At 34.7% G+C, this 16,738-nt stretch overlaps 1 protein-coding gene across 2 annotated transcripts in view; it reads left to right on the top strand.

Annotated features, from left to right (window-relative positions):
* Positions 1-657: 657 nt before the first annotated feature.
* Positions 658-16,738, top strand: part of LOC115877354 (TNF receptor-associated factor 3) — a 31,340-nt gene continuing 15,259 nt past the window's right edge. Inside the window, exons 1-5 of one of the 2 annotated variants that reach the window (XM_030893494.1) lie at positions 658-829; positions 9,086-9,248; positions 11,798-12,036; positions 13,989-14,316; positions 15,684-15,818. In XM_030893494.1, the coding sequence (XP_030749354.1) occupies positions 764-829; positions 9,086-9,248; positions 11,798-12,036; positions 13,989-14,316; positions 15,684-15,818 (931 nt within the window). In that variant the 5' untranslated portion in view covers positions 658-763. The remainder of the gene's footprint in view (positions 830-9,085; positions 9,249-11,797; positions 12,037-13,988; positions 14,317-15,683; positions 15,819-16,738) is intronic. The other variant, XM_030893495.1, reaches the window with a different exon arrangement.

The following is a 16,738-nucleotide window of genomic DNA, read 5'->3' as shown; positions in this document are numbered from 1 at the left end:
CAATCGATAATAATTTTGGGGAAGTTAATCTCTAGACATCATTTACTAATAATTGATATAAAACTTGTCAAAAATTAACACTAATTTTAGACAGATAAAAAAGGGTAGAACGTTTTTAGACACACAAATCTAAGTACATCCACAAAATTGTGTTTTCTCACTTCATAAAAAAATTTAAACTACACCATTTAAAAATAATTTTTACCCGGTATAAAAATAAATTGCAAGACCAACTTGCAGTAAGTGCCATTAAAAAATAAAGAAGAGTACAGGCTACGTCTTGACCTCGCCAAAATTATCATCGATAGTTATTCCCCAGCCGTCGTTGACGCCATTTTTTTTCAATCGTATGGTATAAAGAAATGCTATAGCCATGCTATAAGGAAGAATAAAAAGGCTTAGAAAGTAATGCTTTTAAATCTAATATTATATTATTATGAAAATTATGATAATACTAAGTTTAGCAAACAAATGTGCCTATCGTCTGTTAAATGTACAAATACTTATTAAAAAATGGAGCTAGAACGTTCAAGTTTTGAGTGGAAATAATTTCCTTATCGTTAAAGACCGTTCAGGAAATTCATTTATTATATCACACCGATATCATTGCCGTTCGAGAGCGTTTGTGTTGTTTTCCAAATTTATCTTATCATATCTTATATGCAAAACCTTCTGATAAACTTAGCTAACTGATAAATTAGTTTGTTAAAGTCTGGCAAGGTGTTTATGAGTGTTTGTGCGATTGTGTGAACTAAAAATTATTATGAGTAATAACCGATCGTTTCCCTGCTACTTTTGCAACCAGACTATAAAAAATGAAACACAGGTGGTAAGTAAATTATATTTCTACAAATTTATTGAATTTAAAAAGTTAAACTTTTGACCAATTCATATATTATTATGCAAATAATGTACTACTTATATTTTATATGCAAATAAATATTCTTTATGTAATGTTTGTTATTAGGTATATAGTTGTAACATATTCTTCAAATCAATCACACTTTATTGTTTAGAAATAAATTACTAACTTCTCTTAGTCATAGGAGCATAAGCAAGTATTTAATTTAATGTAGTTTACCTACCTATAAGCACAGAATAGACAACAATTAATTATTCTGTATACTGTGCTTTATATTTTCTAAAATTATTTTAATACCTTATATTTTGAATATAAGTAATCTACTATTAAGTTGGCATACCTCCCAAACAAAGATTTTCCTAGATATTTTCATTTTTATTATGTAGAATATAGAATAAGTGAGAGGGGAGGTTAATCACTGCGACCTTAAAGATCTAGTGTACCCCCCTTTCTTGAGTCATCACACAGTCTATAACCTATCATACCTCCGTTGTAGAGGGGACAGGGACAGTTCCCATCCTCCTCTGACAACAGATGTTCTTGCTCCGAGGGTACACACCCTTCCACGGTTGGAGTTTGACCCTCTGTGCCCGTCACAGTCGAGCAGCTTGCCTCCGGCTGAGGTACCCGTGAGTTTTAGGCTGGAGGATCTGTCTCCATTCTCTCCACCTGCGATCACATCAGCGATCCGATCGCCACTATCATCCACTATAGCCCCTTTTAGAGACGCTTGCTGGTCAGTGGTCAGAGCAACCTCTGGGAAATCCTTTGGCAGCACTGCCATTTTCACTTGTCCAGTAATAGCGGAAAAGCTGGTGATACGTCACTGCTTGCCTCCCGTTGTTGGACGGCTTTCCATCCTGGCTTTTTTCTCTCCCTGCCAGGTGAAGAGGTGAGAGGTTCTCGCTCCCTCTCTTGTTGATTCTTGGATTCTTTACTCTCCCTTTTTCGGAGGAGTGTTTTCGCTTTTGCTTCCTCTGGAGCAAGTTCTTCGTGGAGCAGTCGGAGGTATCTCCGTGCTTCTGCTCCGCTCAGACCTACTCTCAGACAAGCATCTAGCCCGCCTGGTTGACCCAGGCCGGGTAGGCGAAACGGTAGCTTGTGTCGCTTATTTTGTCTAGAGATAGACTCACGACCCTTGCTGGAGAACGTGGTAGCTTGTGTGCCACTTGTAGAGGATGATGATCTCAAACAAATGTCAGCCGCCCCTCTTGTAGTTTCCGTTGGTTTGGTCCCTTGGAACTTTTATTGGTAATGTTCCCAGTTTCGCTAGGGGGCTTCCCCACAGCTTCACCGCTGGTGTTTAATTTTTTTAATTTAATACTAGATCTCATAGTGTTCCCACGAGTCGCTAGGGATAATCGGTCCACTTGGTTCCCCAAGATTGAGACCAGTAAAGTCTTCTATCTAGCCACGCATCCCTTTGACCTGGTCCCGCCATCTTTTTTTTATTTTATTTTTTGTTGATGGAAATGAAGAATGTTGAAAGATTCATTTAAGGAAAATCTGTAACTATTATCTCTACCATTTATACTCATTACAACAAATTAAACTAAAATTCAAATTTTGTTCTTAACTTGCTTAACAGACATGAAATTTTGATAATTTATTACTTTTTTTATTACTTTTTGCTATGTCAACTATAATGTTATAGTGTAATTATAAAAAAATAAAAATATGGGTAAAAATAGAAAAAAATTGGAATAAATCGCTAACTATTAAAAATCGGTATACGATATACTTAATAAAAGTTTAAGAGTTTTGTAAAATCTATCAGAAAAAATGATAAAATATAGGGTGTACCCTTTAAAAAAAATTAAATTTCTTAAATTTAAGTAGTTGAAATTCATAATTATTTTGAACACCCTGTAGCACCTAACTAAAATATCTTTATATAGGTCGTTTTCTACATCTCTATAAAATTCTCCTACCAAATTTTAGTTGTCCAACTTCAGAAACAATGGCATCACTGACTTTTTTTTTATCACACTGCAATCTAACACTATTTGTTTAAACATATTTAAATATTACAAAAACAATTAATTTTAGGTATATAACATTATATATAAAAAAGTTATGGAATTTTACGCAGAATCTAAAAATAATATAAAAAATAGTGTGCTGCATTTAAAAAAATATGTTATATTGACCACACTTTTTTGGAATACCCTGTATATTCAATAATAATTTTAAAATGTATATCTTAACCTTCCCTATAACTTTTATATTTAATATTTTTTTGTAAACCTCGAAACAAATCTACTATCGTTGACTCACCCCTGATAGTGTGAGGTTCTGATTTTCCAGGTTAAAATGAACTTACTTTAATAAAAAAAAACTTTTGATAAGCTACTAGATTTTAATTTTCACTACATTTTATTTAAAGCGAACTTAAGTCAAATCATTTAGAAATATTTTTACTCTTTTTTAATTCGAATATTATATTTTGTTCATAAAAATATAAGATATATTAGTAAAAATTACTTTTACTAAATGAAAGATATTATAATAGTAAATATGCTTAGAATTTCACATGTAGAATAAAAAACAATCGATTTAGGGGAACACCAGGAATTGAAGAAATTGCTTTTCGTGTTAATTCTGAGAATAAAAAATCTCCTTTTTGACGAACCTTATGACAAGACATTCTAATTTGTAACTAAATTAGATTTTTAAATAATTTTAAAAAATAATTTATGTGAAGATATGTATACTAAATTATACAGTATGCCATAAATTTATCCTTGTTTGCTGATTTTAAACTTGTTATTTGGTTGGTTCTATTCTCTGGAATGTTTTAAAGAAATTATTTTTTGCTGTAATACATTTTTTCAACATTTCAAATTAGTTATTTTCATTAACCTACAAAATTAATGAAAATTATATTTGAAATATAAGATAATAATTTACGATTTATAATATTGGAAATTGTCTCATATTTTTATAATTGAATAGATAAAGAAATAATTATATGAGTATTTAATCCGCTTTTTAACTATATTTTTTAACATGTTAAACAATAAAAAATGACATATACAGTTATAGAATTATAACGTTCAAATGGCCTTGTAAACTCGCAATTGTCACTTATAATTTTGTTATAATAACACTATTTTTAACATATCAATTTTACCAAGCACCTAACACTATCACTTGCAACTTGACAAAGTGTAAATTAGTCTTTAGGTCAGATAATATTTTGAGTGCATGATGAAAGAGCAAAATATACAATATGATCAAAAAAAAAACGTCGTCAGTGATGACTGTGATATATAATAAAGATCGCTGTCATTTTGTTTGTCATATGTAAAATTATATGGGAAATGCTTTCGATCGTCATTTCCAGGCAAACTGGACTTTTTATTAGCTTTTTATTAATAAACTTTTTTTAGATTGGCTTGAGCTTACATTATTCTACATGTTTATAATAAGATTAGTTGAACAATATTAATAAATAATTTAACTTATTTTTTTAATTCTTCTACTTAAGGTGCCGACTTCTTGCGAATGTTGGCGACCATCATGACTAATTTTATTTTGTTGACTGCTGCCCTGAACAGGTCGTTTGATGTACAGTTGAACACCATTTTCTGAGATTTTGAAGCCACGATATCCGTCTTCTTCATATGCTTCTCTTCCCTATTATTTAACCCTGAATAATTAGTTGTAGAAGCTTGTATCTTGTACCTCTCATTACATGGGCCATATATTGGAGTTTTCTGATTTTCACCTCTTGGGACAATTTTAGATCTTTTGAGACTCTTCGTAAGACTTCTTCATTGGTAATTCTGTCAACGTATGATATCCGGAGTACCCTTCTGTAAAGCCACATCTCGAAGGCATCTAGCTTTTTAAGCATTTGTTTTGTTAGAGTGGCGCTTCTATACCATAGAGCATTACTGTAAATATGTAGCATCTTAGCATTCGTATTTTAAGGTGGTTACTTAAAGTTTTGCAACAAACGAATTGCTTCATTTTAATAGAGATGTTACGTGCTATTTCAATTCTCGTTTATAATTCTGATGAGTAATCATTGTTGTCGTTGATCAGGGTTCCTAGATATTTATATTTACAGGCTCGTTCTATTATCTGATGGTTTACGATCAGTTGAGTATTTTGATTTAGTGTTTTGGTAAATATCATGAATTTTGTTTTATTAAGGTTCATATTCAAGCCATAATGGATACTTGTTTCATACACTTTTTGGACCATTCGTTGCAGGTCCTTTATACTTTCTGCTAGCAGTACGGTATCATCTGCGTATCGTATATTGTTTATAGGAACTCCGTTTACTACTACTCCAGCTGCTTCATTGTATAATGCCTCCCTCATGATGACTTCCGAGTACATTTTATACAATAGCGGGGAAAGTATACACCCCTGTCGTACACCACGTTTGATGTTGCTGTTTTCCGTGTATTTGTTGTCTATTTTGATGTTTGCTGTTTGGTCGTAATATAGGTTTTCAATAATTCTGTCATCTGTGGTATCTATTTGCTTTTCTCTCAGAATTTTGAGAAGTTGTTCATGACGGACTCTGTCAAATGCTTTCTCATAGTCCACAAAGCAGGCGTACACATCCTTGTTGACATCCAAACAGCGCTGAGTCAAAACGTTTATACTAAATAATGCTTCTCTCGTGCCAACCCTATTGCGGAACCCGAACTGTGTATCGCTGATGTCGTTATCCAGTTTTTTATACACATGGTTGTGAATTATTTTTAATAATAATTTCAGTGTATGGCTCATTAGGCTTATAGTCCTATGATCTTTACATAATCTTGTTGGCTTTCTTAGGAATCACAATGAAAGTCGACACCAACCAGTCTTTTGGTATCGTTCCTGATCTGTAGATCGCATTGAAGAGCTCAGCAAGTGCATCCAAGCTATGTTCCTTAAGCAGTTTTATTATTTCAATGGGCAGTTCGTCTGGGCCAGGTGCTTTCCCGTTTTTCATGTTCTTCAGCGCATATTCTATTTCATCTGTTGTTATTTGTGGTCCGGTTTCTATATCATTTTCTGGGAGTAAAGGTCTATTTCTGTCATCTTCGAACAGCATTTCGATATATGTTTTCCATGTCTTAAGCTTTCATGTCAGCTCCATTACTATATTCTCATCATAATCCACCAGTGTATTTGCGTTCCTCTTTTTATAATTTCCAGTGATCTCCTTAACTTTTTTATGTATATTGTTGCGTTATTATATACAACGTATACGTTGTTGCGTCATGTACTTTTTGTAGTTTTTCAATTTAAGCACATTTTTCATTCAACCAGTGTTCTTTCGTCTCTTTTACTTTCTTTTGTATTTCCCGATGTATACTTTTGTATCTGTTGTTTTCAGTGGTTTTAGCCTCTCTTCTTGTTCTCATTACTTCGATAATTTCATCGGTCATTCATTCGTTTTTCTTTTTCTCATTCTTATAGCTCAACTCTGTTTCCTATTTCAAGAATTGTGTCTTTAATTTTCTCCCATTCGATGGTTATGTCTCCCTTATCTCTACTGTATGATGTTTGCTACTCTTCTGTAAGTCGTTTTTCAACCCTTGATCTAGTTTCGCTGTTTCTTAATCTTGTGACGTCCATTTTGGTACTCTTCTTGGACTGTTTGATACCTTTTAAAGTGTTAGTTTGAATGTTGCAACTACAGGGTTATGATCCGATGCCATGTTTGCCCCTGGATATGTCTTGGCTGAGAATATACTCTTTCTGTATCGTTTATTAATCATGGCATAGTCGATCTGGTTTCTTACTATTTTATCTTTTGTGTCCCGTGGTGATCTCCACGTGTATAATCTTCTTGGTGGTAGTTTGAATAAGGTGTTTGTCACTACTATATCTTTCCCTTGGACAAATTCAACCAGACCCTCTCCTCTCTCGTTACGCTGTCCTAGTCCGTGCTCTCCTATGACATCCACAACTCCTCCTCTACCGATTTTGGCATTGAAATCTCCCATTACAATTGTCCCTTCGTGTTTCTTAATGTTCTTCCATAATTGTTCTATTTGTCCGTAAAATTCACCAATTTCTCTGTTTTCACTTTGTGCCGTTCGGGCATACACTTGAATTATATTTGTTCGTATCTTTGATGTTTCTAACTGTATCATCATTACTCTCTCTGAGAGGGGTACAAAACCTGTAACGGATTTATTTGTTTCTTTGTCTACCAAAATTCCAACACCGTTTGGATGCTTTTGTTGATTGTCACTACCAGAGTAGTAAAATATTCGTCCATCAGTTATGCATTTGCCACTACCGGGCCATCGGACTTCACTAATTCCAAAGATATTAACTTTCAGTCTCTTCATTTCTAGTGTTAAGTTGCACAGTTTGCCAGCCTGGAAAAGGCTTGTAACATTCCACGTTCTAATTTTCATTTCCTCCCGGGGATTCTTCGCACCCTTTGTCCATTGAAGGACTGCCGGGGACTAAGTGCCATTGTTTTAAGTGTATCTGTTATGATTATACTAGGGAAATATAATGAGATGGTTTCTTCTTGCCTTCCTCATCGCTGTTCAAACGCCTTTCTGTGGTTTCCACTCTGCCGTTTTTCTTCACTCCTCGCTTGGGGTCAGTTCTGAGTAGCCAGCTGCCGCTGCTCAGTGCTAGTTTTGGTCCGCCCCGGGTATTTCATTTCCCCGGTACCACCCATATCTGGGAGGCATTCCCCTATCCGCCACCTGGGGAGGCGCCACGATGGGGGACTAGCAACCCCACACAGATTTTTTTAATACATATTATTAATAATATGGCTGGAAGTGGCTCTGGCTGTAATGTGGCGATTGTTGTCCGAGCTATACTGGGTTTGATCCCCAGCCAGAAGGGTGTGGCTTTATTTATTTAAATAAAAATATCTATTTATCTAAGCAATCAGCAAGCCACCCCGAGTATATTTGCTTATCAACCTACCAACTTCTCAAATGGTGCCGTTCGGATTCGGCGATAAACTGGTCCGATAATAAAGGCCTATATACAGGTACTTATGAATACATCATACTGATGACATAAATGCATACATACATACATACATTTTTTTTGAGGAGGGAGAAAATCTTGCATAAGACACCCCGAAAGGGTAGTGCCGGATTCCTACCGGCTAAAAAACCCTCCTCTGCCTTTCGCATTTCTTCAATCCGGCCGTTGTCCTTAATCTTCTTCTATCAGACTTTGCATCATCTGGGACTCTTTCTCTTTATTTTCCATAATATGTCTTATAATCATTGTAACTTTGTCCCAGGCATTTCCCCGTCAACTAAGCTATTTGCTACATTTCCTATGTTGAACACATTTTTGTATGATGCAAATATTGACCTCTAATTTGATCCCATCTAAAGCATGCAAATAAAGTATGTTCTGCGTCATATTCGGCATGACAATATATACACTGAGGTGTGGTCTTTTTTTTCGATCAGAACAGATATTTACCAAAGCACCCATGACCCGACAACGCTTGCGTTATGTAGTAGTCTACTTCTCCGTAGCCTCTAGTAATTCACTTTTCAATGTTCGGGATAAGTTTGTGTCCATCTGCCATGTTTTCCATTTTCCCATTTATTTTTCCACTCAGTAATCATTTTACTTCGGGCTTCTTGCCTTGGCAACTCACAGTAAGTTGCATATCTTTCTTTTATTAGAAGCTCTATTGGAGGAATTCCAGCCACAACGCAAGCACCTTCACCAGATATTGTTCTGTATGCACAGCAAACTCTGATGCATATTGTTTTCTGCACTCTTATAAGTTTCTGCAGTTGTTTTTTTATTCTGCGTTATAGTATGCCATACCGGTGCTGCATATAGTAATTGCGAATGTACCACACTTGCCAGAATACGCCTTTTGGATGGTTTGGGACCCCTGATATTCGGCATGAGACTAGTCAATGCCGATATCGTCTTCTGCGCTTTAACAACAGTTTTGTCAATATGTACCCCGAACGCCAGTTTTGAGTCCAGCCATACACCAAGATACTTAATGGCACTACTCGGATTAACTATTGTTTGCTCTACATCACAAATTTTGCTGGAGCCCGTATATGGGCGTTACATGTCCTTGTATTCTTTAGTCATTGGATGACATACATCACAAGTACACGCGAGAGGTAAAGTATTGCACTGAGTAATGATCTATGTAGAGTATGGCACTGAAAGAAGAAGAATATCAATAATGCTTAGTTTTTTTTAATATTAAAAGGCTTATAAATTTAATAATTGCTTTATTTTTTTTAGGGACACGCCGCTGTTTGCTCCAAAGTCCTGATTCCTTGCACTTTTAAATGTGGAGCATATATACAGCGAAGTAATATGCCTAAACATAGCCTAGAATGCGTGAATAATACCAATAATTTAAAAAGGCCTGTCCAAAAACAAGCAAACACAGTAAATACATTAGGTAACTTAGGTATTTTAATATTTAAATGTAATATTAAGTGATTACTGAGTATGAATTTTTATGTAGAATAATAATATAACTAAATCGACTTCGCCCGGTCCACACAGTAAAGAATTATGGGCAGTTTTAACACTTACTAAAACGCCGTCTATATCGATTTGTCGCTGTCGCCGTTGCTGGCCGGTCTGTGCTGATTCAGTGTGCGAGATTACATTTATTTCTATGTAATGTGAAAATTGATTATTGCTCTTTACTGTGTGGACCGGCAGGTACTAATTCAGTGCGCGTTCACCTTAAGACAAGGCCCGCACTAGGGTGGTAAGTAAGTGAAGTGGCAGCGGCGTGGTAATCGGGTGAAAAGTGGATCTGCTAAAGCCTACGTAAAGAAATGCTGTCGAGCTAATAAGAGTGGAGTGGCGATGGAGCGGTCTTTTGTAAGTGACGTGGCATCAGTCGGGTGCCACTAATCTCCGACCAGTTTAATTTTCGACTGGCAAGCAGCTGGTGACCACATGCAGTTTGAATTGTAACTGCCTTTTCAATACGTAATTATATTGTCCAGGTTCAAATGTTCAAATCCTTTTTCTAAACCTTATTAAAAATACCAAACGTTTTATTTTTCTGTCAAAAAGGATGAACCCAATAACAATGTTTTTTTCTTTATTTTTTTCTTCTTATATTAATGTATTAGTGTATAATACTTATTATACTATATTAGTATTAGTATTAGTATAGTTCATCCTCTGAGGCTGATGACATTTTTGATAATAATAAAATTACTGATGAGATGAAGCAGTAACTCCAACGTCGCTTGCTACTGCAGTGCGCATTACTTCACTTTCATGTCACTTCGCCGCTATTCCAGTGCCACGCTAGTTAATCACCATTTTCCTATGCCCCACCACGGCCACATCACTTCAGTGCGCGCTTTGCTTGAGAGTTCTAACAAAATGACACATGAGAAGGGAACAACCTATTTAATGATATATGCATTTGAAAAAAAAACGGCGTCAAAGACGGCTAAGGAATGGCAATCGATGAGAATTTTGGCGAAGTCAAGACCTGACGTCATTACTTCGCCCGTACTCGTCATTGTTTTTTAATGGCGCTTACTCCCAGTTGGCCTTAAGAAGTTTGTAATTAATTTTTATATTGAGTAAAAAATCTTTTTTGGAAAGAGACTTAGGTTTCTGGAAATGTATCATTTTTTAATCTTTCTATAATGTGTATTAATTTTTGACAAGTTTTATGCCAATTCTTAGTAAATGGTGTCTAGAGATTGACCTCGTTAAAATTTTCATCGATTATAATTATTCCCCAGCCGTTTTTTTTTTCGATAATGCGGTACATTTATCGTTAATATACAGGGTGGTCCGAATTGTATTCCGGAAACCTAGGGAGCATATTCTGCAGATAAAAAGAAGGAAAAAACTTCTTATAAATGTATGTCCTAAAATGCTTAGTTTCGGAGATACAGGGTGTAGAAGTTTCATTTTTATTTCGATTTTTTCCAAATAATTTCTGAAGTAACGTCAATATTTGGATGAAAATTGGTGTCTGTCAGTTTTTTGACATGAGAAATTTGATTTTGATCTCATTATGACCCCTATTTGTAGAGGGCGCCACCTATATGTGTTTTAACTGTTTTGAAGAGTAATAACTTTTTGTCCTTACCTGTATAGAACTGCTGAGTGAAAAAATTTTCATTTTCGTATTTTTTACGTAAAAAATGTCTCTTGGTAAAAATCGTTACGAGCAACCCTTCTCGAGATATTTAGAATGGGAATAGTCAATACATGTCATTATTGACAAAAAATAAACATGTCGAGTAGATAGTTTGACTAAAAAGATAAATTTGGAAAATTTTTATTTTTTTAATTTAATGATAAAATTTTCTTCGAAAAAATGATGATTGATGACGGTTTGGCACAAAAACATTTCAAATTTATGATTTCCCTCTATTAACTATTTAGACATGTTTAATTTATGTCAATGATGACAGGTATTGATAATTTCGATTTCAAATATCTCGAGAACTATTACTCGTAGCGATTTTTATTAAGAGATCTTTTTTACGTTAAAAACGTCGTAAATGTATATTTTTTTACTTGGTAGTTTTATACAGGTACGGACGAAAAGTTATTACTCTTCAAACCATTTAAAAATATGTAGGTGGCGCTCTCTACAAGTAGGAGTCATATTGATATCAAAATCGAATTTCTCATAACAAAAAACTCCCAGACACCAAATTTCATCCTAATATTGATGTTACTTCAGAAATTATTTGGAAAAAATCGAAATAAAAATGAAACTTCTACACCCTATATCTCTAAGCATTTTAGGACATACATTTAGCACATACATTTATAAGAACTTTTTTACTTATTTTTATCTGCAGAATATGGTGCTGAAGTTTCCGGAATACAGTTCTGACCACCCTGTATATGGAGCTATAAGTACAATTTTAACCATACGAAAACACTAGCGGGTATAGAGTCAGTTAAGGCAAATTAAAAATGACAAATTAAAATAATCATCTTCATTTGTAGACCGAAATGGAATTTACACAAGTACCCCCAAAACCCAAGACGAAGTAAATGTCCGAAAAAGATATTCAGACCATGAGGCCAGTTTGGCATTCAAGCAACTCCAAAATGGCTCAAACGATAACTCAAGACGTAGTTTAGATGAAATTAAAACTAGTTTATATCAACATTCATTAGCATTACAGAAAATCAATTATACACAAACCATTATATCTGAGTGGAAGAAAAATATTGACTTGCAGGTAAGATCTACTCAGTTATTCTTTTCAAATTTCTTCTAAAGTATCTAATTTAAACCATATTGCAATATCTATATTGTAGTGTATAATGAATATTATCTATTTTGTCAAGTTCTGCATTTACTGCAGCCAATCAAAGTTTTTATATACTTATAGATTATGAATAAGAGATAATAAATTGTTATATTATCTTCTAATTAGTAGAAGTGAACAATTATAATTTATATGGCAGCATCTCGTTGACTTGATCCAAGGCTTTAGGACACATTCCTAAATCTAAGTGGCGGTGTAGATAATGTATCTTGGTATTTATATTTCATCGAAGATTTTTTGTGGCCGGCCGTAGCGCAAGCAGTTAGTGTGTCGATCTGCGATGCGAGAGATGGGATGGTACTGGGTTCGATCCTCAGCCAGTACGGTCGCTTTATTTATTTAAATAAAAATATTGATTTATCTAAATAGAACGACCCAGCGAGCCGCCATCTCAAGGAAGGCAATGGCAAACCACCTTGAATATATTTGCTTTGTACAGCTTCTCAAATAGTGCCGTTCGGATTAGGCGATGAACTGTAGGTCCTGTGTACTTGTGAAACACTGATGACACACATCACAAGTACATGCGAGAAGTAGCCAACGCTCTGTAGAGAGTATGGTACTGTAAGAAGAAGATATCGCTATCAAGATACATAATTTATATTTACAGATAAATTATTTATATAACTAAATTTTTCTAAAATCCTAAGTATATCAACATAGATCGCTTTAAATAAAATAAAATAAAGACATTTCATAAACAATACGTAAGTTTTAAGATTTTTTTTATTAATATAAAAATATTTTTTGGTTTAATTTGCCATTTGCTTGGTACACTTTTTCAATTGTTTCATATAATATTTTATTTTAGTAATATACAAACCGACCCAATAATCCCAAGAATTAGAATTCCCAAGAAATTCTTATTCTAAACTATCCCAAACTAAATAAAAATATAGGTTAGATTATATTAGATTCCTAGAGGTGACCCACGGCCTGATCCAATGCGACCTTCTCAGACCATGGCCCTCCTCCCTCCTGTTGATGACTGACCAACTTACCATCCGGGTTTTTTCTCTCCTTGCCAAAGCAGAGGTGAGGGGTTCTCGCTCCTTCTCTTGCTCTTTGGTTGAGATGCGCCAGGCTGTTTCTTGGTTCCTTTACTCTCCTCTTTTTCGAGTTTCTCTTTTGCTCTCTCTGGATCAAATCCTATGTGGATAAGTCGGAGGTATCTCCGTTCTCCTACTCCGCTGAGATCTACTCTCAGCGGGTCGTCTACCCCGCCTGGTTGACCCAAGCCGGGTAGAGGAAGTAGTAACTTGTGCAGCCTTTTGGATCAAGAGGTAGGCTCCCGACTCTTACCAGAGGAAGTCGTAGCTTGTGTACAATCAACTGTCAGCTTCCTATCCTGTAGTTCCCTTTGGGGTTGGTCCTCCCTTGAAGTTGCACTGTTAATGTTCCCAGTGTTGCTAGGATATTTCTTCCCAGCTTTACCGCAAGGGTTAATAAGAACAATGTAAATACAAGGGGGTGTCCCAAGGTTGAGACCAGAAAAAGCTGGTCTTATATCTGGCCACGCATCACTTTGGTCCCACCATCGTAGGATTTATGTTTGTGATTATCTACTCTTGGTCCGAGCCAAGACACCCTCTCCACACCCTCTGCCTGTCAGATATTACCACAGACAGTAGAGGGTGACTGGTATGACGGATAGGGTAGTCACATCCGGCATCGTTATATTCTTATCCTCTTGGTGCTACGACACTACAGCAAGGGTCAAGACACCAAGATGCTCATTAGACCCAGCAAAAGTGCCAGAGGGGGATTTCCCCTGGCACCCGACTGGGAGTATTGACTCTCAGTAATTTTAATTAGTAATAAAATTAATACACTTTTCTAATGTCTATTTTATTATTTTCTAGATTTCCCAAATAAAATCCACATTTAAACCAAGTACAAATAATGAATACGAAAAACAGTTTAAAGCAATTCAGGAAAAGCTGCTTCAAGTGGATCATTTCAAAATGGATTTAAATATTCTTAAAGAATCGGTGTACAAAGAAAATACGCATTTTAAAAAGACAGAAATGGATTTTGCTAGAAATATTCAAGATCTTAGTAATGTTCTTAAGGATAACAATAATTCTATGGCTCATATGTGGAATGATAATATCAATATGCTGAATAAAGTCAATTTAGATATAGATAATACGAGATTAGCTTTAGATGAGCAAAAGGCCAAAACAGCTAGTAGGTATAATTTACATTTTATTATATTTTTTTATTTTGACAATTAGGTCTAAAATAATAGTTTTAATCAAAGTTATAATCTAATGAATTGGATAAAGAATTAGATAATTGAGAACCGTAGAAAGAGTAGGGTAGGTGTAATTGCAGCAATTGCAGCAATTGCAGCAATTGCAGCATATATAAAGTTTTAATCCTATAATATGAGTTGCAGATTATTAACTCTTTTTAACAGTTAATCTATATGTACATACACAGACAATTATATGCCTAGTATAATATTTAGATATTAAAGTCGCAATATCGCAGGGTAAAATCGCAATCGCAGTTTCAACTGCGATTGGAGAATCGCAGTTTTGCTCTCATCTCTAATATGAAGAAATAAAAAGTTCACAGATTTATCATTTTACTCAAATATAACTATCTAGTTAACATATGTTGTGAAGTAACATATGTTGTGTAGTGAACATGTGTTGTGTTTATGCAAGTACAGATGAAAAGTGATAAAGTGATAGATTCAAAATAGTTAAAGAACCTGTAGGTGGCGCCCCCTAAATGTAGGAATCAATTGACATCGAAATCAAATTTATGAAAATGATTGGAAATGGTGAAAAAACTCCCAGACACAAATATCCAACCAAATATCAGCGTTAGTTCATAAATTATTTATTTGGAAAAAAACGAAATAAAAATAATTTTAGGACATACCTACATTTATACGAACTTTTTTACTTACTTTTATATACAATATGCTACCGAAGTTTCGCGAATACAATTCGGACTACCTTGTATACAAACGCCCATATATACACACTTTTTAAATTTAATTTAATATACATATTTTATTTCCTGGCATTTATTTTAGTGCGTTTCCGGCAAAACTTGAAATAGTGCTAGGCACTGCGACCTTGCCTTAAACTTTTTTTGCATAGAATAGTATTTATCAAGTCGGGTGGATGTTCTAAATGTTCAAGCGATTTACATATTTTATTGTTTCTTGATACCTCTTACAGACACACCAAAATGTCTTTAGAAATATAGGAAAATAAAACACTAATAATTCACTATAATACATCAAAACACATTTTTAAAAACTAGACGAGCGTTTGGCTAACCATGTTAGTATCAGCAGATAGTTAAAACTTGGTATAATAGTTTCAAATATCTGTTGACAATGCTAAACTGGTTAGCGAAACGCGCGTCCAGTGTTTAAAAGAATGTTTTGCTGTATTATTGTGGTGAATTAGTGTTTTATTTTGCTGTCGTGTCACCAAAGGGTTTAACTCAGAAATATAGTTAATTAATATACAATTTTGCTTACAGCTATTAATTTTTTACCTACTAGTTTTATGCGAACTTATATATTTTAGGTCTAGTTTTTGATTTACGAGCTGTAAATCAAATAGCATCCGAGGCAGCAGAAAAAATTGAAATTCAAGAAAGAGAGATGACATCGTTGATACAGGAAGTCAACCAAGTAAAACTTGATATAGAAATTTTAGAAGGTACGTATAGACTTCATACATATATATTAAAACAAGTACCTGTACTTCTATATATTTAGCCTTCTTTGGTCCATCGTTGGACATAGGTCTCCCTCAATCTCTTCCACTCTTCTCTGCTTGTCGCCATTTTCATCTATGAAATGCGTATATGCGTATTTCCTCAGATCTTCCGCCCATCTCTGAGGTCTTCTTCTACTTCTTTTCTTTTCCCAAGGCCTCCCGTTTATGGTGCATTTGTTCCATCCATCTATGACCGGCAAACTTCCATTTTAACTTTAATACTTTTTCTCTAACATGCCTTAATTTTGTTTTTATCAGCACCAACTTGTGTTCATACCGTGTACGAAATCTTACCTATATATAATCTTTACTCATCTAATACTATTGACCGACTAGCCTTTTTGCACTGAATCAAATGGCAGAAGAGGATGAAAATTTAAATAAAGAGACTCCGATTCTTCTCTGCTCAAATCCATACTCGATAAAAATTCGGTTAGGGTCAATACTTGACCTGTGCATGATAAGGTTGATTCTCACTATACCTTCCGTATCAGCTACCTTCCGTTTCCCTGCCGTTTACATAGAATATTATATCATGTAAATGAATAGGACAATGCGTTTCCGTTCCGTTCCATTTGCTTCGATACATTTTTTTAGCGGACGGACTGAAGCGTATTGGAAACAGTGTTGTCCAGTTCTTACATTTGTACCTCATTTGTAGCTCATTTTGCTGATATTTATTTATTCTTTCATCTCTTAGTTAAATCTATTACCTTTTTCAAAAGATACAGATTTTTAAAATAAAACTTTCATAATGATATAAATTGTAAAATAAAAAGTATGGAACTGATACGAAACGGACGCTTATGTAAAGCGTCAATACAATAAAAAATACAGAACGGATATGGAATGGAAACGGA

The sequence above is a fragment of the Sitophilus oryzae genome, unplaced genomic scaffold (genome assembly GCF_002938485.1).
Source record: "Sitophilus oryzae breed Bouriz unplaced genomic scaffold, Soryzae_2.0 scaffold_1447_pilon_pilon, whole genome shotgun sequence".
Taxonomy (NCBI): domain Eukaryota; kingdom Metazoa; phylum Arthropoda; class Insecta; order Coleoptera; family Curculionidae; genus Sitophilus; species Sitophilus oryzae.
The sequence above is the reverse complement of the archived record's forward strand: the minus strand, read 5'-3'. Positions and strand labels throughout refer to the sequence as shown.